The following is a 27902-nucleotide window of genomic DNA, read 5'->3' on the forward strand; positions in this document are numbered from 1 at the left end:
TAAAATAAAGTTTTGCTGTAAAGGAAGTTTGTGTTTTTAAAATCAGCTCCTAACTTTATCACATATTTTAGTTGTTTTAAAACGTTTATTATCCCTTTTGCTTGTTTCCTATTGGTCTGTTCTGAGAGCAGAATGTGTTCGAATATGAATATATCTCCACTGTTGGTTTAACCACCTTCTTGACAAGTAAAGATTTATTAAACACAGACGCTTCATCTACAGTCACTGTTGCACTGGAAATCCATCTGTGTGTGTGTGTGTGTGTGTGTGTGTGTGTGTGTGTGTGTGTGTGTGTGTGTGTGTGTGTGTGTGTGTGTGTGTGTGTGTGTGTGTGTGTGTGTGTGTTTCTCCTCTTGACCACAAGATGGCGCTAGAATTGTACTAAACTAAAGAAGGGCAACATCACAGGCGATGACTTTATAACTGAGGCTGTTCTGCAGGAGGCCTCACGTGTTGCATCTCAATTTGTGTCTCTTTGTGGTTGTGTCTCTTCCTGTTTTGCATGTCTCTGTGTTTTGTGGTTGTGTGTCTGTAGTGTCTCTTTGATCTTGGTATTGTTTTGCATGTTGTTCGGATTAGTCACTTTTCAGTTGTCTCTTTGTGGTTGTGTGTGTGTCTCTTTTGGCATTTCGTGGATTACTTTGTGTCTCTGTGTTGTTTTTCATCTTTTTGTAGCCGTTTTGTGTTTTAAGTGGTGTGTGTCTCTTTGGGGTTTTGTATTTGTCTCTTTTTGCATCTCTGTAGTTACGATGCGTCTCGCTTGTAGTTGTAGTGGTTATCTATCTTTTCTGGATTATTAAGCATCTGTTGTGTCCATTCGTAGTTTTTCTTTGTCACCTTTAAAATGTTTTCCATTATATTTATTATCTTTTTGGGGCGTGTGTCTGATTTTCTTGTTTGTCATTGGGTGTGTCTGTTTGCATCTCCTTGTGTCTCTTCTTGTAGCTCTGTGGTTGTTATGCATCTTTGTGTAGTTGTTGTAGTTTTGCATCTTATTTCAGATTATCTTGTGTCTCTGTTTTTGCGGTTTTGCATCTTTATTTGTTCCTGTAGTTGTTGTGCAACTGTTTGTAGATGCAGCTGTTTTGCGTCTGATTATTTTGCGTCTGTGTGTCTCTTTTTGCATCACCTTTTATTTGCTTTGCATCTTATTTTGTGTCCATTTGTTTTGTGTGTCTCTTTACGTGTCCCTGCGCAGTTGTGTGTCTGTGATTCACAGTCATTGTGCTGAGCAGGAAAACACAAAGAGTCCTGTTGTAGCAAATGAAAACACACACTGTTCATGAAAGACACAAAGTGAAAACCACAGATTTATCTCCTGCTGATTGATTCGTTCTTTCAGATGCACTGATCTGGAGGATTTGGACTTCAACAGCCAAAAATGAGTCATCATCATCAGGACGGGTGCGGCTGCTGCTCTTTGCTTTTGAAATCTCACCAGACATTCAGGTATTTCAACACCAACGCCTGTGACCTGACAAGCACGGATCAAACCCAGACCTGAACCCTCGCTACATGTAACTGAAATGTGAAGCTCATTGGTGCAGAGGTGTCTGGAGCAGAGTGAACTCCTCCTGGAGGCTCACGCACTATGTGAGGTGTGGCTGAGAGGGTGTGTCTGACTGCTACCTCCACACCAACCTGCCTCCTCCTGTCAGACGACTCTCTGCCTTCCCGTGTGCACGACTCAACGTGAAGTGAGTACAGTTAATCTGAGATTCATGCAGGTTTCTTTACAGCTGCAGCTGCTTAGACAAACAGACGTTAGGCAGAAACATGAACGGAAACAATTCTGTGGAGATTCTTTACTGTCATGTTGAGATGAAATCATTCTTTTTTGATACTTCAAGTGTGTTTCAGTGATTCTACTTGATGCCTTGAATGAGAAGCTCTTGTCTGGATTGGTGTGTTGTGTTGTTGACTGGACGCTGTTCCCCTCTGTCCGTCAGTCCTTCCAGCAGCCGTCACCATGCCTGAGAATGCAGAGTCGCACTCCGCCACCCTCGTCACCAACCGCACCTGCACCGTAGAGATCACCAACGTCAGCGCCAGCTACTGCCTCGTCAACCCACAGTAAGAATCAATGATGATGATGAGGATGATGATGAAGATGTACGGGGGCTCATTTATTTTTAGTCTGAACCAATAAAGGAATTTAACACGATACCTAAAATGCTCATGAATCGATTTCTGCATGATTACCAAAGACAAAAAGTAACTAAGTACATCTACTCAAGTGTTCGAGTTCAGCTCTGGGGAGCTTGTGTTGTATTATAACAGGAATCAGTTTCTCTGCACAAGTACTTTGATGTTTTTGATACTTAAAGGTCCATTTTGTTGAAAAGTCTTACTTTTACTTGTTGTTGAATATTGTTACATTAGTACTTTTACTTCAGTAAATAATCTCCTCTTCATTCTGCTCTTCTCTCCAGAGTTCACATGGACATGGGTTATTCCTTCAGCCCCCCGCAGCCCACCGTGCGCACCACCAAGACCGAGGTGTGCTCCTTCATCAAGGACGACAACACGGCGACAGGAACCGCGGGCGTCCTGACCTACGAGATGTTCCACATGCAGAGTCGCAGCAGCAAAAAGATGCTGGCCATCATGTTCTCGGTGCCCTTTGACTACACCTACTACAAGAACTACCTGGGCATCGGCTTCTTTGAAAAACAGCGCGAGGGCAAAGATCTGTTCAAATACATGTACAATAACAAAGAATTCCCAGATTTCATGCGCCAAGAGGCCAACGGCAGCGGGGTGAAGTACTGCCCTGACAACGAAAAGATTGAAGTGAGGGGCTGCATGTGTGATGACAACAAGGCCATTGTTAAAATTGAGTTGTACGACAGTATGAGGCAGTGAGTCTGTTTCTGCTCCTGTGAGAATGAAGAGCATCAAATGCGAATAAACGATAAAACACAGTTGAAGCTAAATATTCCTGAATAACTACAAACAATGTGTGTGTCACTCCTGTCGTGTAACGGTGCTTTCATGAATAAAAAAAACAGTCTGACCAATTTCTTGTCCTTGATTTGTATTGATCATCCATCACAATAAACCAGAAAATGAAATGAGACGTTCACAGAATCACTTCCTGTTTAAGAATCCGTCCACAAAGTCAAAGCACAACTTTTGTTTTGTTGCAATCGAGCTGAACGAAGTGTTTTTTTCCTAAAAGTTATGAACTTTAATATAAGGTCAATAAATCATTCAACCTTATATATAAACCACACACGTGAACAGCGATAAAGAAAACTCAGTTTCAAAACACTGACTATAAATTATTCCGTGCAGATAAACCAGGTCGGATGAACACAAAGTTTTCTAACTTCACTCTGCACCACAGACTGTTTATGAAAAACTCTGCACACAAACAATACAGAATATTGTAGAAGAGTTTGACGACTCACTCATGACGAGGAATAATTATATTAACACGAGAGAACACAACATTACAAACACAGGGACTCAACTAGATCCATTAAACATGACCCCAGTCGGACTAAATGTTCGTCTCCCCGTGCAGACGATAGGAATCCGTGACCAGACCTAAAAGAAAAGGAGTGCTGCCTGAAGAGACTCGGTGGTGTGATGCAATGACAATCTCAACAAACCTGTTTTTAACTGAGAAATAACAAAAAAAAGAGATATGTCGTTAGTGTTGGTTACACCCTGTGTTCACGTCTCCATCTGCGGCACATACCTGCGTCCAAATCTCTGAGGTGAGGACAGTCGTGCACAAGGTGTGTGCGCTGTGGGCGGAGACACATTCCCCATCAGGGGTGAACTGAGCCCAGCGCTTCAAACCTGCCACAGCCCGAGTGAGACGAGCACCTGAGATCCACACAGGTAAGTCAGGGCTGGCTTTACTGACAAGTATCCACTGGATTGTGTTGGAGAAGTTGTTGTAGAAGTTGTTGTAGAAGTTGTTGAAGAAGTTGTTGGAGAAGCGACGTGTACACCTTGTAACACAGACCTGCAGCTCACATCTTTGCATCCCTCTTCCTCCCTCGCAGCTTCACCAGCAACACGATGAGTGACTCAGCAGAGGCTTTGGCCGCCAGTCAGACGAGCCGAAGAAACATCACCATCGAGATCACCAACCTCACCAATAACTACTGCCTACTGGACCCCAGGTAACTGGGTCTTTAGAGACTCGTCCAGCACTGACGGGTTGATGGAGGAGAAATGTTCTGTTCCTTTGTCTGCACAAGTTCATGAGCTAACTGTTCTCATTTCTTCTCTCTTCAAAAAAAGTATTTACTTGGAGAGTGGCCACGTCCACAGCCCCCCCCAGCCCACCGTGCGCCCACTGAAAACTGAACTCTGCAACTTCACAAAGACCAGTGGCAAAGCCTCCGGTGCCGTGGGCGTGCTGACCTACGACCTGTTTGAGCGGCACAAGAATGCCACACCAGACAAAGTCGCTATAATGTTTTCTGTGCCCTACGACTACGGCTATTACAAGAACTGGGTGGCATTGGGAATCTTTCCACATGGCAAAGAGGTCAATGAGGCGCTGTACAAAGAGATGTATTACAACAAAGAAGAGGGATTCAAGCGGATGGAGGGCACCGGCAGTGGCATCACGTTCGAGGGCCCGAGCCTGGACATCAAGGCGACCATGTCCCCGATGGGCAGAGCCATCATGAAGGTGGAGGTGTGGGACAAGCTCTTCTCGGCCCCGATGACTCAACACTACTGAGCTGGTGATTCAGGTTTTCTCCGAGTAATCCAGTTTGACACAGCAGCGTGTCGTGTTAGAAAAGTTCAACCCTCTTGTTCACGTGTGATACTGTTCCATCTGTTCATGCAATAAATCCACAGCGAGTCTGATGATGTAACCTGTGTCTCCGTGATCATTTCAACAGAGAAAAACACCTGTGGTTCAAGTTGTTTATCAAAATGAGTCGCATGTGCATTTCATTATTTGCTCTTGATTTGAAACAAAGTCAATTTATACTTTCATGTTAATTTAAGCCTCAGAAGAAAACACTGGTGCCTCGTGCAAAAGGGAAATGTTAAGACTAAAATCTATGTTTTCCTTTTACTATTTGTTAAGACTAAAATCTATGTTTTCCTTTTACTATTGGTTAAGACTAAAATCTATGTTTTTCTGAATATGTGTCTGTGAAGATGGCAATGAAACTGAACTCTAAACAAGTGCAGTAGGTTGGACAGGGGTGGGGGATGGGGCCGTTTGGGCTGAATCTGAATAGGTGGGAAAATGTGCGGCCTTCACATAGTGACTGATAGTAGCTGTTGCTGGCGGGTTTTAATCTTGAAGTTGATTGTTGTGTGTGGGTGTGTGTGTCACATCGCAGTTCAGTCTTGCACCTGTCTGATAATGCCTGTCTGAGAAGACTGTACATCTGTGGCAGACAATACACTGTACTTTAACTTGTTCTAATACCTAACTTACAATATTACAGCATAAACTCCATTAGCTTTATTCCAAAAATCACACATAGATGAATGCACTGTTTTCTTAAAAAACTGTGACATACCCTTAGAAAGAATTCAAGCAGCGGCCACTAGGGTCTGAAGGACAGATAGGAACATGTGCATGCCATACTGAAAGCTCACAAGCTGTCAGCCGATTCAAGGCTTGTTTTAAAACACCAAACCAAACACTGTCAGAATGTGAAGATTTGTCCCAGCGACTGTCAAAGGAGGGACGAAACTGGAGCGGCTTCTCATCATTGACAAATTCCAGTGCCTTGAGGCTGGGACCAGCCTGTGCACTAGCCACGTGACTCCCCCTCCTGCTGAAGTTCTACCTATTATTATAAATATTGCACCCACCGTCTGCTCGGCGCGACTCTTGACTTCCCTGGCGGTATTAGGCGGCTTGCGGGTTGTACGTTGAGTGCCCATAGCTATGTAGTAGCTGTTCATTGCTTCTAAATAAATACTTTCTTGAACCAGACCGACTCTACCATCTCTACCTAAGGAAAAAAGAACACGACAACTTTTGGTGACCCCGACGTGATCCTGTAGGGAACTTTTGACCAGAAAGGCCGGAACCCAAAGTCGAGGCCGCTCCGATCGATTCTCTACATACTCACAAGGCGCCAACTTAAAAGGTAAGCAGAAACCTGTTAAAACAAATTCTGCATTAGTTATATAGACATTGATATAGATTGTGAGTGTGCGGAGAGGAGAAAAGGAGGTAAACTATACCGTTCTGTGTTTTATGGAAGCAATGAGGGGCTATGTCAAATAAACAGAGGTCTGGGACCCTGTGAAAGGTCAGGGACCTTGTGTGGGGTCCGGGACCCTGTCTTGGTTCAGAAGAAACAAGATCAAAGCGAGGTCAAGGACCTGCACGGGACGGGCGCCACACCCTGTGACGCACGAACCCTTAAAACTAATTCAGATTGGAGAAAAGACAGACGATTCAAGCAATAGATTGCATCCGTGCAACCTAATCTGGGATTAGGGTGTGAACTGGAGGAACGGGCTACCGGCACTGACGAGTGAGGAGCTTAACTAGCCAGACACACCGTTGCTTGAATCGGGCACAAATTAAAAGATGCCGGGACCATAACGTGTTACGAGGACTGACAGATGAAGTAACTGACTAGAATAAAAAGACTGACAGAGACCAAAAAACTGACAACATAAAAAATATAAGATTTAAGAGGTCTGAATGTGTGGGTATTTATTAAATACTAAACAATAGCGATTGGAGATTGATTAAAGAACTTAAGGTAACTAAAAAGTGTGGGTAATGGAACTGATCCGAGTAGTCCTAATATGAACTTCATGTAAAGGAACTATGGTGACACAGCACTAAGTTTGATACAAATGTGAATGAAAGTGTGTGTGTGGAAAACGAGAGAGAACCAAATTAGGAGATAACAAGAGGAAGGTCACCCGGCTGACAGAGACAGAATAAATAACGAAATAAGACAAATAGAGCGAGGACGCCATCTGGTGGCAGATAAAATAAAGTACAACTAGCGGTGTACGCCTGCCATCTGGGGGCTGATAAAGGGTATTACAGCTAGGGATAAAACAAGGACGCCACCTGGGGGAGACCAAGGAACATCACAGCTCGGGTTGCAACTGGGTTGACATTATTGGATTGGCTTGTGTTCTTCATTTTGGTTTTTGATTGGTTGGTTTTATTAATTTTTTGATTTTAATTATTTTTGATTATTTTTTAAGAAAAATATTTTTCCCACTAAGAGACATTGGGGAACTCTTTACAGTTGGAGATACACACCCTTGACATACAGATACACACATTATAGCAACATGTCACAGCACTAGAAAAACATCAGGTAACTGACAATTGGAGGATCTGGTTTCCTCTGAGGCTGTACCTTCTGCTTTGAATACTGATGTATTGATAAGGGTGTGGTGCTGGACATATAAATAAACAACTAAATAAACCAACATATAAATAAGCCAACATATAAACAAACCAATAAATAAACAAACATATAAACAAACAAACAAATAAACCAACATATAAATAAACAAATAAATAAACCAACATATAAATAAACAAATAAACAAACATATAAACAAACAAACAAATAAACCAACATATAAATAAACAAATAAATAAACCAACATATAAATAAACAAATAAACAAACATATAAACAAACAAACAAATAAACCAACATATAAATAAACAAATAAATAAGCCAACATATAAACAAACCAATAAATAAACAAACATATAAACAAACAAACAAATAAACCAACATATAAATAAACAAATAAATAAACCAACATATAAATAAACAGAAACAATGTGATTTTAGTTTTTAAAATCAAGAAGAAAGATCATTTACAATATTAAGTTGATCACAAGATAATAAAAGTTCAGTCAGACAACTCACGTTCACACATTTATTGCAGTAGTAGAACAGGTTTAGTGTTTGACGTCTAGACTCCAACTTAATCCACATGATTACACAGGAATGATGGGAGTGATGAGCAAATACTTGTACCCCCCCCCCCCCCGTCGGAGCCTACAGGTGGAGGCTGGGGGGGTGGAGGGGTGGAGGGGCTGAAGCAACTGGTAGTAATACTGAAGCAGCAGTGAGAGCAAAGGGGATGATGGGAAATGTCTCTCTGCTTAAATAGACCACCTGATAAGTTGGGTGTGTATTATAGATGGTTGGGGAGAGTGAGGTCACATGATGTATGTCACATGATTGGCGGAACCAGCTCGCCGGCGTCGCTCCATAAGTTAGTTTGAACAACTGACGGATTCTGTGCAGGAGAAACTTAATAAAGTTCAATTCCTTCAAGTTGCAGCGAGTTCAGAGTCATGTGCCGCATATAGAGCACAAGGGCGCCATCTGCTGGTCGGAAGTGTTGGGTGCAGCATTAGTTTGTCTATGTCTAAGTGGTCGGTGTCAGCAGCTCAGCAATAAAGTTTGATATTTATTTTAAAAAAACAACTCATATATCTGCTTGTTAAATTAAAGGCTACAACCAGCAGCCAGTTAGCTTAGCTTAGCATAAAGCCTGGATGCAAAGGGAAATGCCTTTGATTCAGAGCTGAAAGTCTCCCCCTGTTTCATGCTAAACTAAGATAAGTGGACAGAACAAGGACTCAGTAAGGTTAGCTTAGCATACAGATTCTTAAGCCTATATTTATATGTGTCAGCGACTCCATGTGACTTTTGTCTGTCAAGAATAAAGTTTCATGAAGTTCACATCCTGTTTTCTATAAATAACCATGTTGCTTTATATTGTGTTGTGTCCTGTAACCTGTAACAATGTGTTAAAGTCACTGTTGGATTCTTTTTACTCATTTTCCTTTAAGATGCAGTTGCAAAAGAAAAAACACTAAAAGAGAGTAAAATCATTTAGACCTGATTGAAATTAGTCCGATCCAGAGCACTGCTCATAGAAAACACTGACGACCGCAGCGAACCGCTCCTTCAGATACAGCTCCAGTGTTTCCAGCGGCATCCTCCTCACGTCATAACCTCTGAACTGTTTCTTAGTCGCCGGGTTAATGGGCACGATCTCCTCGGTGCTGTTGGGGTCGTTGCGGCCGATGGCAGCATATGTGGGAAAGGTGTCCTTCAGCTTCTCTGGAAGACTGTTGTTGTACTTTGGGCAGCAGTAGGCTGACCACATATACTCCGGCACAGCCACACGATGATTGTTGAGCCAGTGCTCCTCGCTCTGATAGGGGATGACGCCGGTCACGATGTGCGCGTCTCCAAGGCAGTAGGCCGCCAGGGTTTTGTTGACGGTCTGCTCCAGGAGCTGCCAGGGGCCGTCGTTAGAGCCGGCCTTCTGAGGAACCACGTTAGTGAGGGTGAAGGTGGCCAAGCGGTCGTCGTGGCTCCTGTGGTGAAGGCTGGGGTCCATGTGGCCCCGGGAGTAGGTGGAGTTGATGTAGTCGTGCTCCACCGCCTGGCTTTCCACCACGTTCTGGTCCACGGGGCCGGGGGGGAAGGGGATCATGTTGCCGTCGGCTCCTGGGTACGCTAACTGTTCATCGGAGGGTGAAGGAAAACAGTGAAGACGTCAGAGGGAAACTGACTCGGCTTTTACAAAACATGGAGGAAATGAAATGGACCCGAATATCAGACGGTGTCCGATGAAAAGTCGAGGGATCGTCAAAGTTGATTGATTTTCATCCTGAACACATTTATTATACGTATCAAACTAATTGTTGTGAGAAACTTTACAAACAACCACTAACGTCCACCTCATGGTGACACTTCTATTAACAATAAGAAACGTGTTGGAGTGGAAATCATCTTTGGCCCTAAAGCATCTTTATGGATTAATGAAATCATGATATTCCTGAATTTAGAGAACATTAAGTTTAACCTGAGGGGATCACCTGGAAGATTTGCTTGGGGCCCCATGATTAGTTTCATAGTTAGATTACAGACGTTACAGGACAAATGAACACCTATAACTGATAATCACTGATAACAACAGTGTAATTTATCATTTTAACTCGGTTCCTTTGGTTTATCACTGACATAGTTATTGAGTTTAAATGATTTTTTGGGTTATGTAACAGAAAACATTCATTGCATGTTCTTGTACCTGCTCACTGAATAAAAACAGTTCCCCCAAAAAAGACAATGTGAAGCATTTCCTCATTTCACTTTTTGTTATGAAACACATGGATCTATAACATTTACTAAACTGGAACATAAGCATCTACACGAGTCAAAATCAATACTCTGTGTTTTTTGTCTTGTAGAATCATGCAGACAAATAATATATCTGACAGCCAACACATGGTTTTATCACATGGGACCAATTCTCTTTCTAGGACGTCAACAACAACCAGACTCAGTATTTAAACATCCTCACCTGTGGCTCAAACTTCCAGGAAGCTGAGGGCCTCTTTCCCGCCGGCAGGGTGTACAAATAGCCGGAGAACCACGGGGAGCGGCGCGCTCGGCTGTACAAAGTGGCAAAGCGATACTGGTTGAGGAAGCGCTGGCAGATCGGGGTCCCCAGCAGACCTTTAGGAGGCCACGACCTGTAGAAGAACTGCAGGCAAGGAGCAAAATCACCAACATCAGCTGCAGCCGGGCGCCACGTCCCACAGGAGAGCAGGACGACCACGACCAGAGAGGAAAGACGAGACATTCTGATCGTCCAGTGAAACACAGAGAGGACAGAGAATCAGCTCAGTCGTTTCCTCGTCTCTCACACTTTAAGTGAAAGCAGAAGTGGTTTGAACATTAGTTAATGTTCAGCTGTTTTTACAAGGAGGAAGTCTGACTGATTGTGTTTTCGTTTTCCATTCCACGAATGATTGTGTTTTCGTTTTCCTTTCTACGTAAAGAAAAGTACTTTTAACTTCTAATCTTCTCCCTCTAAAAGTAAACAAACCCTGTAGAATAACCTGCATGTGTGTGTGAGTTTATTTATTTTGGATCAAATGTCCTTGGAGCTTCTAGTCACAGGAAGTCAAAGGTTCCACAGACGACCTGCGTTTCCACCACGGTCCAAACACCAGGGAAGAGTTGACAAATTAGCCAAGCGGTTCTACTGCAGTCCACCAGGGGGCAGTATTGCAGAATGCTACACAACAATCATTACGCTACACAAATCCAGCAACACAATAACAAAAGTAAGCATGGAGGATATTCTGATCATGCTGCTGTTGACTAGAAAAGAGATGAGCATGCGAAACAAAGCGAATACAACTCTAAGTTTCCTGCATACACACACACACACACACACACACACACACACACACACACACACACACACACACACACACACACACACACACACTAGGGGGTTTAACAACTTGTCTATCCTTAAGTAAGTGGAGTTCCTCGTCTGGTGGAAAGTTTTTTCTTATGTTTTGGGAAAATATAGGGTTACTGCAGTGTGTGTGTGTGTGTGTGTGTGTGTGTGTGTGTGTGTGTGTGTGTGTGTGTGTGTGTGTGTGTGTGTGTGTGTGCGTGTGTGTGTGCATTCCTGTGTGTATGCAGCAAACTTAGAGGGCGGTCTGAGTTGCAAAACCTCCCCCCTACACTTTCCTCACTTCACGTACATCTGAAATCCATTTGTTACACACATGCACTCAGACACACACACACACACACAGAACAACCTCTCCTCCTTATATAACACAATAATCAGGTTTGGAGTTTTGAGCTTGGATTTGTTCACATACAGACGCTCGGCTTCACTCGACCAGGGAGGGTTCAAAGTACATTTCTGCAGTTTCAGGGATTTCGGGTACGTAACAACACTTTTACTTCTTCCAAAACGGCAACAACTCAGTTGCAGAGTTTAACAAAAACGACACACTCCGTCATGCACACTCTAAAAATAGCTGGATTTCAGCAGTTCTTGAGTCATGGAAGTGGCTGATCTCTGGGCTGAGGGGCGTGCAGTCGGATTCCTCTCCCCGTTTCCTCGACAGCAAACATGCAGAGACCGGACTCTGCTCTGTTTTGTGGCCTGTCAGCGAGGCCCTGCTGCTGGATGAGGAGATAAGAGACCACTGAGCTCCTACAGCTGTAGAAACATTCCAGGAGCAACTTTCTCCTGGTTTAATCTGCAAATCCAGGCCACAGACACAATATAGGAGATGAAGTCTGAGAGATATTAAAGCGTGGAACTGTATTTTGATAAGTAAGGAAAACACAAGAGGCTTTTTAGACGCGCTGTAACCAATTGATTAATCAATAATTAATTTCATTATCACAGCATCTAAGGGTCAAAGGTGCTTGTTTGGTTTAGTTCAACCAACTGTTCAAAACCCCAAATAGAAATAAAAAGTGTTGGTAAATCACCAGATTCTCACATTTCAAAGCCGTGAACCAGCAAATGTTTTTCTGCATTAACGATTGATTGATTATTTGGTGGTTAATCAGGACCTAATATGATTTTTTCACACACGTCAGCATTAATGTTTGCTGATGTAAAAACGTTCAATTCAAGCTCTATATATTTGGTTGATTTGTGTTTTGTTTTGATCCGTAGTTATTTATGATAGTTTAGAAGTTTATATTTCAGGAAAACGTAATGATAACAACTTCCTGGGCGGAGGTGATACATGTGATGTGGTTCCATTGGTTGTGGCAGGTTGCAATCTGCTTAAAGTTCAGTGGGAGGGAAAATAAATACTTGACACACAAATAATGAAATAAGTAAAAAATGCACAGTTGCTTGCAGATAACTTGTTTGTTTCCTTCTTCTCCTCAGAGTTCAGTCATGGAGAGCATCCCAGGACTTTCTCTTCTCCTTCTGGTGGCGAGCGTGTCCATCCTGACGAGTCCCAGCGTCCTCGGTGGAAAGATCCTGGTGTTCCCGGTGGACGGCAGCCACTGGGTCAACATGAACCTGCTGATCCAGAGCCTCCACGCCCGAGGCCATGAGGTGACCGTGGTCCGCACGACCACGAGCTGGTACATCAAGGAAAGTGCTCCACATTACCGCTCCATCACCGTCGCGCTGCCGGAGGCCATCGGCACGGAGGACGAGGAATTTTTTTCCGACCTCCTGAGCAAGATGTTGTCTATCAAGAAAGAAGGGCCATCTCTATTTGCATTTGTGAAGTTTTACTGGGAAATGATCGCCAAGCTGTCGAAAATTCACCAACAGGCCAGCATGTTGGTGGTAGAAATATTTGAGAATAAGACTTTAATGCAGAGCATCCGCGATACTCAGTTTGACATGGTTCTTCTGGACCCAGGTTTGCCTGTCGGGGTTGTGGTGGCTCATGAACTCAAGCTGCCGACTGTTTACAACGTGCGATGGATCACCAGTGGAGAAGGGCATTTCGTGGTCGCTCCATCACCAACATCCTACGTCCCAGTTTCAGGACACGTCGTGTCGGACAAGATGACGTTTGTGCAAAGAGTGAAAAATTCCCTCCTCTACGTCCTGAACAATTGCATTGACAAGCTCATCGTGAGCCCTCACTATGACAGACTGGTGGACAGGTACTTTGGTCCAGATGTAAACTTTTATCATCTGCTACAGGGAGCAGACATCTGGCTCATGAGGGTGGACTTTGTCTTTGAATTCCCCCGACCCACCATGCCCAATATCGTCTACATTGGTGGTTTTCAGTGCAAACCATCTAAGCCTTTATCAGCAGAGCTGGAGGAGTTTGTCCAGAGTTCAGGAGAGCATGGCTTCATCCTGATGTCTCTGGGCACCCTGGTTAAAGGCCTGCCTCTAGAGATCACCTCTGAAATCGCTGCTGCCTTTGCCCAACTTCCTCAGAAGGTCATATGGAGGCATGTCGGAGAGCCCCCAAAGAATCTGGGGAACAATACCCTTGTGGTGAAATGGATGCCCCAGAACGACCTCTTGGGACACCCGAAGGTTAGAGCCTTTGTGGCCCATGGTGGTACGAACGGGATCTACGAGTCCATGTACCACGGCGTTCCGATTGTAGGCATTCCTCTTCTGTTTGACCAGCATGAGAACATTTTGAGGTTGGAAACTCGAGGTGCCGCCAAGTCGGTCGATACGAACACAATCACGCAACAGAACTTTCTGGAAACATTACAGGAGGTTCTTCACAATCCCTCGTACAGAAACAACATGGAGCGTCTCTCCGACCTTCATCGGGACACACCGATGCATCCTCTGGAAACTGCTCTGTTCTGGATTGAGTTTGTCATGAGGCACGGAGGTGCTTCACATCTACGCACTGAGTCCTATAAGATGCCCTGGTACGCACATCATTCTGTGGATGTTATATGCTTATTGTTAGCAATTCTGTTGGTGCTGACGGCAACTGTAGTGGGATCAATACGTTTCCTGTGCTCTCGACTGTGCAGGAGGAGAAAACCCAAGCAGGAATAGCAACAGACGTCAAATATTTCAAACGATAAAGCTTTTATATACTTTACCCCAAGAAACCAACAGTTAACTGATGATTTTAGATAATTGCTGATCCTCATCTGAAAAGAAACTGAATGGTCTTAGAGATCTGGTCTGCACATGGGATTTAATGACCGTAAAGAAAATATATAATATCAGCAGGCTTATCCTTCAAATGATTAATCTTAGCCACAGACTGTAATTAAAGATGGCCGACACGTCTCCAGCTCCTCCCGATGTACAAAATGAAGCTAAGTTATCCTGGACGCGGCCATCTTGTGTTTCTGACGTTGTTTGGCAGAAAAGTCTGTGCAGAAGTGATCGTGGTGGGGAGGCGTGGCATCAAGGTTCCGCTGACACACACGCTCGACCAATCACAAGTCAGTCTGGGCTGTCAATCATGACATTTATCGCATGAAATAACAGAATCAAACTCATCAGAAACATGAACATGGAGGAGGCAGGGTTTATGACCCAGACTGCAGTTAGCCACCAGAGGGCGATCAAAATGATTCGGCTTCACTTCTGGGGAGTTGTCATGTCGTCCATCTTTATTTACAGTCGATGATTTTAACACATGAAATCGCACAAGATGAAGCTGTGAATACAAATGTGAATAAGCTACATTTCTGAAATTGTAAAATGTCGGTGGATAAATATTTATCCATTTAAAAAAAAAAATAGGTATCAACATTTCAAAATCAATTCTTCTATTTTCTTTATTGTTTGTTATTATCACTTGAATAATGAAAAATCATTTGTATAATTTTTTACTAAATGAAAATAAAAAAGTAAGAGAGGACACTTTTTTTTAAACGTGCATTATTGTTATATTAAAACTCAGATTTGAATATATATGAATAATTATGTTAGAAAATGATTGCATCATAGATACTTTCCTACAATTTTCTCCCGTGTACAGAGAAATATATGAAATGAGAAATACAAATGTTGGTGGACGAGCTAAAACTTCTTTTCACAGATCCATCTGTAAGCGATCTTACAGGAAGCGTCCATCCAGGACTTGAGCGCGTCCTCCGACGTGTCGATGTGTCCACAGTCTTCTCCCAGAGGGTCGTCCAGCTTCCAGTCGTCCGGCTCCGCTCCCACTCCCGGTCGGCTCAGCCAGTACCTGCAGGGGGAGCAGCTGAGTCATTAGCACAAGGTCACGAGCAGAAACTGTGACTGAACTCACGAGTGACTGTCGAGGAAAAACACCGTTCAGTTAAACTTTCAAAGTTTCTTTTAAAAGACGTTATCGAGTAATTTGCCTCGAAAATGTTTGTTTATTCATATTTAGTTTTTTTTTACAGTGTAGTTAACAGGGTGAAAATAATAGTAATTAATTTAATTTTGTAATTTTTTCAAAAGTTGGTATTTTAAATTTTAAATATATTCAAGCATTTTAGAAATTCTTTGTAGTTAACATTTAAAAGACCTTCAACATATTTGGATCTCGAGATATTTTGTGCGGAGCTTTAAAGTGATTTCAGACTGTGACTGTTTTCTTAAAGGAAACAATAAAACATTATAATGTATAAAATAATATAATAAACATACTGTCATGTTTTACAGTGTTGAAACAGACAAGGACAAACGGAAACTGACAGAAAACAGTCGAGGGAAATTTAGATATTTAGTTTATCAATGACAAACTTGCTTTTTAAAGGAGAAAGTAAAGTTGAAAAGACTCGACTCAAAATAAGAACCGGCTCTTTTAGATATTTACAGATTCTATGTTGAATCGATCACATTTGAATCCAGCGTTGTGACTCACTGCTCGTCTGGAGCGACTCTGCTGCCGTCCACCCAGCGCCAGTCCCCCTCCTCGTCTTCGTCACTCAGACCGATCCACAGTCTGGTGCCGGACGGGTCCGGAGTCCGACTGCTGCCGAAAATAAACTCCTGAAAAACAGAATAAAATGAGAAGATTTCAGATTATATACATATAAACTAGTTTTCTTTATTTAAGAAAGTAACTACACTGCAACATGCCGTGGTCTTTTCCTCCCCCACCTGTTCTTGTTCACTGTTGATGACGAGCAGGTCGCCCCCTTGTGTCCGGCACCAGGACTTGCTGGCGCTCCAGTTCAGCGTGCGCGAGGAGAAGTAATAACACTTTGACTCAAACTGTTTCCAGCTGTTGTGACAGTTTTTGCAAATTCGCTCTGTGGAAAATAAGATGAAGAAAGTGAGAGTTCAGTTAGATTTTTGGGGTCAAGGGTCAAGGTCGCTGTGACCCTCAAAGCACTTTTCTTGCCTTGTGATAAGAAAAGATATGATATACATCAGGATCACGAGGAGAGAAACTTCTGTGAACACTGAGGAACTCTGACGTACCTCTGGTCTTCTGATTAGCCACGGGGCAGCGGAGGTCTAAAGAGCGATAGGCCTCGTTCGACGAATGCACGTCCGCCGCCATCTGCTCGACCTCCGTCGCCCTGCGCCCCTCCCGCTCCGCCGCCTCCTGTTGCTCTCTCACCAGCACCGCGCTCAGGTTCTGGTTTTGTTCCTGAAGCTGCGTTACTTTCTCCTGAAGCTGCTCCAGGTCGTCCTTTGAAAAGGCTCCAATCACCTCGGTCAGATTCTGAATTTCTCCTTGAAACTTGTCGTTGATTTCCAGGAGCTCCTGATTCTCTCCCTTCACCTGGATCATCTCGTCGCTCAGGAGGTCGCTCGTCTCGGACAGTCGTCGTGTCTCCTCCTGCAGGCGAGTGTTGGAACTGACCAGAAGGTCGATGGTCTGAGACATGTTCAGCCTCTGTTCCTCCTGCTCCGATGAGTATTGACCCAGTTGTTCGTGTTCGTGCGTTAGCTGCGTGTTCGTGGACGTAAGATTCACGATTTTCTCTGTTAACTCGCTGCTTTTCCAACTCAAAGCCAGATTTGTGGACTCGAGCTCAGCCGTCGTCCTGTTGACGAGTTCGTTCCGTTCGTCCAGACGAGAGTTTTGCTCCTTTAAGATTTCATTGTCTCTTTTGAGCTTGTTGTTTTCTTTGGTGAGAGAACTGTGTCTGTCGCTCAGGCTCTGGTGGCTGAAGAGCTTCTCTGACTTCCTGTTTGTTTGGTGATTATCTGAAAGATAAAAACAGAGGGGAGGGCTATTCAGCTGCAACATGACACTTCACCACTAGATGTCACTAAACCCTACACACTGCACCTTTAAACCCACCAGGAACTAACAGAACATAAATACTTACACAGGACGGCCAGAGCTGCACAGGTGGCGAGCAGCAACACACAGAGCGTCGAGAGGACGACCACCGCACAGAGACGATGACACGTCCCTTTGTTTCTGGTGCAGAGGAAACGTGAAGCTACAACACACAAAATACAAATTAATACAATAATAATCACCATCAGTGATTTATCGTCTTTTATCTCAATCTTAAAATAACGTTAGATTTTATTGTGTTAACAACCTTCATCATCTGATTTTTAGCTTCTGTTCTGTTTTATCTTTTTTCATGTGAAGCACCTTGAGCTGCATTTCAAACCATGAAGAGTGAAATATTAAAAAAGTTTGTTATTATTCTGCAGGTGTGTCCAGATGTGTAAAATCTCTCTATTTCAACAAGAACAAGGTTTTTTAAACCATTTTCTCCCAAACTTCAGTTGGTTGTGTATCATTTTATTTCTCATTTCCTCTAATAATCCCACTTTATGTTGTTTTCCTCGTTCGGTATTTTATTGAAACCTGATTCTTTAAATCAAAATCCTGTGAATTACTGTATAATAACACGACTGTCTGAAGATTTCCTAGTTAATGTTCATTTTAATAAACAAGTTGAAATGTTTTTTAAGGATTAAATCATAAATTACAGAAACATTATAGAGAAAACACTTTGTATTATAACTCCTGAGTTCATATCCACTCACACATGTCCGGCTCCTGCTTGGCTGCCGGGGCGGCGGCGGCTCCTCGTGCCGCCGGGTTGTTGATCCTCGTGAACCACTGGTGACCGACCATCGTACCTGAGCAGACGTGGAGCAGCAGAATAAACACACAGAGCAGATCTGCCTTCTGCGAAACTCTGATAACGTCAGGACTTTAAAATACAAACGGTTTAAAAAGGCCCTTTGTGTTCGAGGTGTCGAGGGTCACAGGTGTCGGTGCGGTCGACTGGTTTTAGAATCTTTAAAAAAAAGGTTTCTGTGGTTTTCCTGTTGTGAATCACAAAAGAGAATCACACTCTTTTTCTGTAGCAGCATCTCACACGTGCTGATTCACACACAGACACACACACACACACACACACACACGCACACACACACACACACACACACACACACACACACACACCAGGAAGCAACATTTCTTTAACATGTACTTTTATACTTATACTGGACAATAAATAATATAAATATGATCATCTTATAAAATCCTGTTTGGTGCATTGTTAAACAAACAAATATATAAAATCCTCATATTTAGTAAATGAATAGATTGAAAATGAATGAAAATTCTTCGTGCATGTTCAAGAATCAGTTTTTATAATCCTTTAATAAAACTGTATTTAATTAAGACACCTTTAACTCAGTATTTAAATTTAATGCTGCTTTTTTATTACTATTATTACTTTTACAGTTAAAGTTACTTTGAAGCTCACGATTGTACACACACAGAGTACATACCTATTTTATATACTTATAATTTTCTATACATAAGACCAACCTATAAAACATGATGCATTACTCTATATTAAACTAAACCATCATGCATCAGTACTAATAATCCTCCACTGCTGGATAATACAGTTCCCTTCTGATGAGTATTTCTGATACTTTAAATACATTTGGTAATACTTTATATTTAATCACAATAATATTAACTACATATTAGAAGAACACTGACTCTGTATTTGTCGTCATGAAGCTTTTTATTAATGTTGTATTGTGCGTTCATCATCAGAATCCTGTGTATTGATCGACAGTAAAGAAGCTGTTGTACAAAAATACAATATATTTATTAATAATTTATACATATATATATAATAAAGATCTAATATTCATAATAACATGCAGCTAGTAATAGTGAATAAGTTCAATTTAAAATAAACTGCTAACGAAGATCTGACGTCTTTTAAATCACTTCTTACAACATATCTTTATTAATCCTAGTGCAGCACATGTGTTGACTGATTTATTATTTCATTGTTAATGTTTAAATGTTGTATTTAATTTCAGATGTTTTACTCCTGTTTCAACGATGTAAAGTGGATTTTGTGGCACATATTTAAAATTGAAACGCACCTTTACATGGTTTCTCTTCCTGTCTATTTCCCACTGTGTCAGAAAGTTTCCCCCTCGACTGCATCTCCTTCTCTCGCTGAACACAAACACAACAACGTGCAGCTCGGACCCATGAGGTCGGATCAGGACTCACCCGGGATGACGTCTCTCCTGTCGTACAGAACACGCTTGTTCCCGATCCTCCTCCTGAACCTCAGCTCGTCTCCAGACGACTGACGGACTCCGTGTCTGCAGCCGAAGAGTCCAACCTTCTCCTCTTCTGCTGCTTCACCTCAAACATCTGCAGACGGATCTGTAATAACGGCCTCTTCTATTTGATGTCACCTTATCTGTCTGAGAACAATGGTCCCTGACGCTGGGATTGTGTGTCTCTGTTTGGTCTTTTAACAGCTCCACTGATTTCCTACTCACACCATTAATCATTTGTTTGATGTTTCCTGCTGCTAAACATAACTGTAAATTTAAATTAAAATAAAAGAAACGTCACAAACCCTGCAGTTTATTTTACTGAATATGAATCAGTAGGTGGCAGATGTGAGTTACAACCATAGAATCCCTGAAAACATTTCCGTTGACGTTTTCTCCCTGTTGGCAGCGTGTTGCCGTATTTGCATGTGTTGTGACTTTTTGCAGCTCACGTGTCGTGTAACTGACGAAGTTGTGTTCTTAATTTGCACGTGTCTTTTTCTATTTGCATGTGTTTCTCTTCATTGGCGGTGAGTTGAGCTCTCTCGGGCCACCGCACTTTACCAATGCGTCAAATAAAACCAGCAAGTCTTTGGCTGATCTGCTGAAACGTAACAGAGCAAGAAACAGACCTCGTTCCATTTTGAGGATCGTGTGTTTGTCTGTTTACAAATTCCACATGAACCAGCTCCATAGGGAAATGAATCTACCAGTTTTGAATTGAACTGAAACGCTCACATAGACTTCTAATGTTTGGCCGTCCACATACTTATGAAAATAAAACCGCAGCAGCAGCACGAAGCTTTTAGACACAGATGCAAACATCAGGAGGAGCCGACACAAGACGCTGCCTGTGTTTATCACACTTAATGCTGATTGTGTGATACAGTAAAATGTCAAACATGCTGCTATCAGCAGGACATCTGGTGTCAACAGGCGCAGATAAGACACACAATGCTCCGTCTCTGCAGGAGAGTCAGTCCTGAGCTGCAAGAAACTCGTGTGTGAGAAAATGAACAGCTTCAATCTGCTGAAACGTGAAAATCCAACCCAGTTTATTATGGGACATCAAATATGTAACGTTAGTGAAAAGTTATCTGGTGATTTTTACCTTCATGAATGATGTATTCTAGTTTTTATTATTGTAATGGGTCACACGTTAAGTGTTTTTATTCTTTTACACTTTTGTGTTATTTTATTTTCTATGGGCTTTTACTCTGTAACTTTGTTTTGAGAAGTGCTTTGTCATGAAAGTCATTATTTGTATTATTGGTTTGTAGGTTCATGCAAAAACTTCAGAACAGATTTTAACAAAACCTAAAAATCAAAAAACTAGATTTTTTAAAACTTTCTTTAACATCGTGAGGAAGGAAGTTTTTTGTTTGCTTGATTTTCATACCTGATTTACGGGACTGATATTTATGAGTGTGTGTAAATTTGTGCAAATCCAAATAGAAATCTGGATCTGTAGTGAATTTAAATGTGGTTTCATGGGAGGTTACACACCTGCGACTGTGGTTTCAGGGTAGATACAATAGTTTATATGAATCTTTAATGGTTTTAGAAATATGTCCAAACAAATGTGAAAGATTTGATGCAGCATTTAAGGGACTTTTAAGAGACATCAATCTGCTGAGTGACATCACAGAAAGTTGTGTGTGTGTGTGTGTGTATGTGTGTGTGTGTGTGTGTGTATGTGTGTGTGTGTGTGTGTGTGTGTGTGTGTGTGTGTGTGTGTGTGTGTGTGTGTGTGTGTGTGTGTCTGTGTGTGTGTGTGTGTGTCTGTGTGTGTGTGTGTGTGCTGCATACAGAGGACAAGCAGCGCTGGTGTTAGCAACACTCTGTGCTAATGGTTCCTCCTCCTCTTTATCTTCATCGCCTGTTTACGACTCAGCAGGAAGCAACATTATCACGGGGGCTCTTATCTTCAGGGGGTCAGCGTGTGTTTCTACACTTGTGAGAACTCTCCTCTGAGTTATATGCCGACTAAACTGAAACTAAGCTTCAACGTCCAGAGCCACGTCGCAAAGATAGCGAACACACACAGGTCTGCACAGTGATACCAGGAACCGCAGCTTTTTACATGAAGGAGCTTTTCTTAGAAACTTCACACTGTGTCATCTCAGATCACAGATTCCAAACTTGTGTATATAGTTTTTTTTTTTTAAAGCGTGAAGTTCTAATGAGTCATTCTGGTGCCTGTAAATTTAAAATAAGAGAGGATGAAGCAGTAAACTTTAAACTGAATAACAAGAGGATCATTACGAGACGCTTTTCAACAAATAACGTAGCCTTTATAAAACCTTATACTTCAAACATATATTCAGTTTCTGTATGTATTTTTGTACATATCATGAAATCAACAGTATTTATAACATATTCTAGACTTAATTTCTGTTTTAAACACAATTATTCACTATATTTCAGTGTATTTCACTCATACCTGCAGTGTCTGTATAAACTGCATGAACGGATGCTCCAACACATATATACTTTAGACAATAGAGGGTTCTGGCATCAATTCATGTTTCGTGTTTCGTGTTTCAACACGACAGCGCCTCCGTGTGCAGCGTCACATTTCACGGGGACCAAAACATCATCCAAACTTTAAAAGAATAACTGTTTATTTAACCAGGTTTCATTGAATTGTTTCCGTTCAGTAAAAACTCACAGCAGATTCTCTGTGAGTCGGCGTCTAACCGTCTCACTCTTGGACTTTGCTCTTCCAAACCACCAGGTAGACGAGGACGGGGATGATGCTGACGGGGATGAGCGTGAGGACCATCACCAACCAGTGCGGCGCGTCCTCAAACACCAGCTCCTCATTGCTGCAGTTGTGGAAGTACTGGGAGTGGATGGAGAGGAAGAAGTCTTGAGTGTCCTGGTTTGGATAAAAGCAGTCGACAGAGTTCGACAGCTTCTCCAGACACCGCGTGAGGTCGCTGTACGGCCTGAAACAGACGCAGGAAACACGAGTTGATGAAATGATGAGTTATCAAGTGAAAAATCGTCATCGCTCTCAGGTTCCAACTTCTCAAACAGCTAATTTAATCTTTATCGGGTTTTGTATCATTGTGAACTAAGTGTTGTTGAGTTTTTGATCATTAATCTGACAACAAGCAGTCGGAACTTCAAGGCTTGTTTATGCTCAGCGTTCGATTCAGAAATAAAGACGAAACTGACAAAACGGAGCAGTACCACTGGAAATCACTTGGGGGCGGTGTAGCCAATAGTTCATTTTACCTGGTGACGGTTATATCTTGTTTACTCTCGTCTTAGTCTGCTGTTAATATTCCATTTTTCTTGTTTTCATTCTTATATCCTAAATGTTTTATGTGATGCAGTTCATCTCACATTTTATGCATGAATTGTGCTATAAAGGTTTATTATTATTATTATTATCATTATTAGAATAAGCAGTCTGACGGCGTCACCTTAAGCATTTTTCTTTCTTTAAAGAACAAATAACGAATCAAGAAATTCAAACTGATGTTAGTTGGAACCAGAAGAAAAACATGTTACATGTTTTAGAAGCTTTCATTTTCACTTTTCTGGGTCTGGTCTGATATTTGGTCACATTTTTACTCAACGTTAAAACCAAAGAAAGAAAGTTTTCTTTTTAATCCATAAGGAAATTAAAATAACCTCACGAGTCTGTGAGAAACTGGATTCCTCCCTTTTGAAATTGGACCATCAGTGCAACATGTCTGTCTGTAGCTGGGACTGAGGGACTGAGGCGTCGGAGGTTTAACCATTTCCTCTCGGAACATAAACAGCAGGACCGACTGAGGCTGTGGGAGTGGGGGGGGGGGGGGGGGGGGGGGGGGGGGGGGGGGTAAATGTGCTGAAGGAAGAGCCAATCAGACCCCTGCGTTTACCCATGCAGGGCGGAGGCCGGCACTCGGGGCCGACCGCCTCAGACTCGGTGACGGACATTTCCACAGTCGTTACAGACTTTCACACACACTCTGCTTTTTACAGCTTTATACTTCTATGGTTTTAAAGTAATTGTTGTGTGTGGGATGACAATTAAAACAGTAAAACCTTGTTTTTAAAGCACAGCAAGGAAATAAAGGTGTAAGATAAAAAATCGAAGGTAGCAACAAAGCGAACAAACAGCGACGTGTAATTCTAGCGAAGATCCGCGCGTAGTACCTGCTGATGTGCTCCAGGTGGCACCAGTTTTCTGAGCTGATCGTGAACATTACGTTGTGAAATTCTGTTCCACAGTGGATGTCACTGGCGAAGACCAGCAGGGCGTGATCACAGTGTCTGCGAGGAGACGTCGTGCCCGGGTCCTGAAACCTCTCTGCACAAACACAACACACATGAACTAACACACACGTGTCACATTTAGTTTCGTACAGGCAGTGATAGAGTTCCCTTTTCCTCACCGTCATCCTCGCTGATAAACGTCCGGTTGTTATTTTCCAGTTCCGCCTCAATGAGACTCTTCTCGTCTCCGTACAAACTGGACGTCACATTTTCTGCAGGAAAAACAAATATTCATGTTTGACTAATAAATGATCCTCAGTTATATCGCTGAGAAGAGAATTCGTACAAACAACCGATGAACGAGGATGGAGCTGAGGGGATTTGGGGATTCATTGAATAGTTGTTGATGCCGAGATCATAACGAAAAAAAACACAAATTCCACCAATCTGTGAATTCTGTTTCATACAAAATTTTGAATCTTTGTAGTTTCCTTCAACTTTAACCAGTCGTAGAAGCCTGTTACAGAAACCTGAACTGAAAAGCACGTCGCACATTAACGAACACACATCAGAGAGATCGGCGTCACACATCTTTAAATAAATGTCACTTTTTTCCTCCAGTGTGACTGTGGAAAAGGTTTTTAAATTCAATCCTATGTGATTTTACAAAAAGGAGAAAAATTGCAAGAATCCTGATAAAGTTTTAAAATAATAAAATAAAAATGTTTCAGCACAATGAGCATAAAACATTACTGACGTGTTCAAATCTCACAAATGGAGTAAAGATGATTGAGTAAAAGTTATAACAAAACGTAACAGATTTCAGTTTCTGAGATTCTTTCTTTGTCACAGTAACCTGATCATTTCATAACATGACGTTTGAATATGTCACCTCTTGACTCAGAAGATCAATAATGAAAATAATCCTTAGGTGCAGCCGTAGATATTAATATGATTAACTGAAAATCATCTAAGCAACAAGTTTGTTAAATGATTCAATTATATTTTTAATAGTAGCTAAAACTCCAGGATCTGTTCTAAAACGTTTTCTTTAATGACGACGGATTCAAATCTTGTTCCTGACGAACAGAAGCATCAACATGTTACATCATCTGACATTTAATAGATCAAATAACTGAGAGTTAATGAGATGAATTAACAGAGAATGATGATAAGTTGTAGACGAGAGATGAAAAGTGAGATGTTTTACCGTCGGTGGAGACACCGAAGGTTTGGTTCCCCTCGGCTCTGCTCCGCTCTTCCACCGTCACGTTGGCAGTTTGTGATTTAATACCTGCGAACACAGATTTCAACACATTTTAAAAGAGACTCTCTCCAGTCGCTGAAATGACCCGTCTGTGTTTTTCCTCCATCGGTTCCACTGACTCCGAGAACAATGGAAACGCTCATGGAAACGTGCAGGAAACAAAAGACAAAAACAACAGGAAATCCAAAAAGAAGAGTTCAACTTAAACCAATGTTTTAAAAATCTAAATGAAAGGTGAAGTCAGGTAGGTACCTGCGATCAGAAGAGGACAGAGCAGGAACAGGATCATGGTGGAGCGGCGGTGGGGAACCTGCGAGGCCGGTGTGTGACCTGAGGTGTCACGGTGACGACTCCGAGCAGAGTGGGTTCATGAGGAAGAAGCCCAACCCTCTTTATCTTGGCTCCGCTCAGTGTGTGCGTGTGTGTGTGTGTGTGTGTGTGTGTGTGTGTGTGTGTGTGTGTGTGTGTGTGTGTGTGTGTGTGTGTGTGTGTGTGTGTGTGATGTCCCTGAGAGACAAACAGGCCCACAGTACGGCAGTAGGATGGGGCAGGGAGGGGAATCGAACCATGACCGTACATGTGAAGAGAAAAACAAAATCTAATTGATCTAAGTGACAACTGGTCAAAACTTTGACGATTCCCTAAAGGCAGATTTGAGATATGTTTTGTGAGGTCACTGTGACCTTCGACCTTTCACCACCAAATTCTAATCACTTCATCCGTGAATCCAACTGAATGTTTGAAACAAATTTGAAGAAATTCGCTCGAGGTATTTTTGAGATATCGTGTTCACAATGGAATCACAACCTGACGACATAACACCTCCGTCCACTAGGTGTCGCCAGCATGGACAAACAAAAGGAGTTTTTTGGACAATGACAAAAAAAAGATTCGCATTTCAAGAATAAAGATGAAGTTTAACCATCGATTTGTTGTTGTTTCAGTTTGCACCAGATGTTTATTAATATGTCACTGTAAAGACTCAACAAATGAACGATCCCGATTCACTGACGTTTTCTTAAACCTGCAAAAACTAACGAGCATTATTTAAAGATTAAATTAAACATGAGTGAGCTGTTTTTCTTAAAGATCTCCAGAAGGAACCAATGAGCTCGAGGCCTCAGACGAACACGACGAAATACAAACAGATTCAAACTAGATTAGTATGGAAATAGTCGTTTCGTACGTTTCCATCTTTACGGATGATTCCGTCTGGTTTGTCCTCGCCCGGCCTCGAGGCTCCGTCCACGTAAACACCCGATAAAATCTCCTGCAGTGGAAAAGACGGATGGGTGGGGGGATGTCGGGGGGGCACGGCCCAGTTTCCTGCTCCTCCCCAGAGTCTGTAAAAATGCTTTTCAGGGATTTCCTCCTTCATTTGGGGGCAGTGACACACACACACACACACACACACACACACACACACACACACACACACACACACAGACAGACACACACACACACACACACACACACACACACACACACACACACACACACACACACACACACACACACACACACACACAGGAGCCAGAATCAGGAAGCTGGTGCAGCACGAAAGATAAAAACACAACATCTCACAAAGCTCTGTTCAACACTGACGGGCTGGAGTCTGATTTCACCACAAACACACACACACACGCGCACACACGCACACGCACACACACACACACACACACGCACACACACACACATGAAGCTCACGAACACAATGAAGTCGGAAAAAACAACGTCACAACTCGGCAAATGTGAAATTCAGAGGTGAACGCACGGATCGACGAAAACAGAAAGAAGGTGAGGCCAAAGCGCCGCCGCCTGTTGAGCCTGTGCACGGGTTGAGGAGTCGGACACTAGTTTCACATCGTGAACAAACAAACAGGGAGGGTCGACTTCTGTGGTGAAAGAAAACCACAAAGTGGATCCACACAAACAGCTCAGAACAACCAGAGCACATCTGGAGCACAACACCAGATCACTGCGGTTTGATGCTCGTCACCTTTAACTGAGCAGAGCCCGCAGCACAGGGGTGAAACACACACACACACAGACACACACACACACACGCACACACACACACACACACACACACACACACACACACACACGAGAGATATCATCAACAAGATGGTAAAAACTGTGACAGTGGCAGAGCAACTAGGGTTCAGAGGAAGAGGAGGGTCAAACACTGAGGCTTCTGGGGGAAACAAATGTGTGTGTGTGTGCGTGTGTGTGTGTGTGTGTGTGTGCGTGTGTGTGTGTGTGTGTGTGTGTGTGTGTGTGTGTCTGTGTGTGTGTGTCTGTGCACGAGGACAGATCTAGAGCATACAGAGCCGACTGTGTGAGGGGTTTCTCAGCGGGGAGTCCAGGGAATAAACAACAGGTGTAATTTAAGTGGGTTTTTTTTGGAAAGTTTCAAGATGGAACAGGAAGTGCAATACAACAGTTTTGGTTTCTGTGCGCTTGTTAAACAACTGCTCACCTCATTAAATCAATAATCAATAGGAGAGATCACACGCTTCAATAAAGAGGCGGGAAAAAAAACACAAATCAGGGGAAATTTACAGGTCGAAGAAACATCTGCACTGACGGAGACGAGGCCAAAACCACAAAACACTCAAAAATACAACACAATCAAAAGAAACGATATTTGCAAACGAATAAATACA

At 42.5% G+C, this 27902-nt stretch overlaps 6 protein-coding genes and 1 long non-coding RNA gene across 7 annotated transcripts; 3 read left to right on the forward strand and 4 right to left on the reverse strand.

Annotated features, from left to right (window-relative positions):
• Positions 1-39: 39 nt before the first annotated feature.
• LOC117753144 lies at positions 40-27902 on the reverse strand. Its single transcript, XR_004612213.1, has 4 exons — positions 27892-27902; positions 26258-26266; positions 19009-19019; positions 40-154 (listed from the first exon to the last, which is right to left on the reverse strand). It is a non-coding gene; the product is annotated as an uncharacterized LOC117753144 (long non-coding RNA).
• Positions 1538-3022, forward strand: LOC117753142 (tereporin-Ca1-like). Its single transcript, XM_034571053.1, has 3 exons — positions 1538-1697; positions 1950-2073; positions 2433-3022. Exons 2-3 carry the CDS (start codon positions 1970-1972, stop codon positions 2863-2865), a joined length of 537 nt encoding a protein of 178 aa, XP_034426944.1. The 5' UTR covers positions 1538-1697; positions 1950-1969; the 3' UTR covers positions 2866-3022.
• LOC117753141 (DELTA-actitoxin-Afr1a-like) lies at positions 3746-4847 on the forward strand. The gene is made up of 3 exons (XM_034571052.1): positions 3746-3852; positions 4020-4139; positions 4261-4847. The coding sequence occupies exons 2-3, from the start codon at positions 4036-4038 to the stop codon at positions 4706-4708; spliced, it is 552 nt and encodes a 183-aa protein (XP_034426943.1). The 5' UTR covers positions 3746-3852; positions 4020-4035; the 3' UTR covers positions 4709-4847.
• On the reverse strand, positions 8222-11110 carry LOC117753138 (endonuclease domain-containing 1 protein-like). The gene is made up of 2 exons (XM_034571048.1): positions 10320-11110; positions 8222-9476 (listed from the first exon to the last, which is right to left on the reverse strand). The coding sequence occupies exons 1-2, from the start codon at positions 10599-10601 to the stop codon at positions 8856-8858; spliced, it is 903 nt and encodes a 300-aa protein (XP_034426939.1). The 5' UTR covers positions 10602-11110; the 3' UTR covers positions 8222-8855.
• LOC117753130 (UDP-glucuronosyltransferase 1-2-like) lies at positions 11493-14572 on the forward strand. Its single transcript, XM_034571041.1, has 2 exons — positions 11493-11708; positions 12681-14572. The coding sequence occupies exon 2, from the start codon at positions 12690-12692 to the stop codon at positions 14292-14294; it is 1605 nt and encodes a 534-aa protein (XP_034426932.1). The 5' UTR covers positions 11493-11708; positions 12681-12689; the 3' UTR covers positions 14295-14572.
• On the reverse strand, positions 14616-20018 carry LOC117753132 (asialoglycoprotein receptor 1-like). The gene is made up of 7 exons (XM_034571043.1): positions 19699-20018; positions 18192-18287; positions 17513-17629; positions 16653-17387; positions 16329-16480; positions 16090-16217; positions 14616-15444 (listed from the first exon to the last, which is right to left on the reverse strand). Exons 2-7 carry the CDS (start codon positions 18280-18282, stop codon positions 15276-15278), a joined length of 1392 nt encoding a protein of 463 aa, XP_034426934.1. The 5' UTR covers positions 18283-18287; positions 19699-20018; the 3' UTR covers positions 14616-15275.
• LOC117753139 (receptor activity-modifying protein 3-like) lies at positions 22362-25643 on the reverse strand. The gene is made up of 5 exons (XM_034571049.1): positions 25486-25643; positions 25177-25260; positions 24146-24238; positions 23907-24060; positions 22362-22702 (listed from the first exon to the last, which is right to left on the reverse strand). The coding sequence occupies exons 1-5, from the start codon at positions 25520-25522 to the stop codon at positions 22456-22458; spliced, it is 615 nt and encodes a 204-aa protein (XP_034426940.1). The 5' UTR covers positions 25523-25643; the 3' UTR covers positions 22362-22455.

The sequence above is a fragment of the Hippoglossus hippoglossus genome, chromosome 19 (assembly GCF_009819705.1).
Source record: "Hippoglossus hippoglossus isolate fHipHip1 chromosome 19, fHipHip1.pri, whole genome shotgun sequence".
NCBI lineage: Eukaryota > Metazoa > Chordata > Actinopteri > Pleuronectiformes > Pleuronectidae > Hippoglossus > Hippoglossus hippoglossus.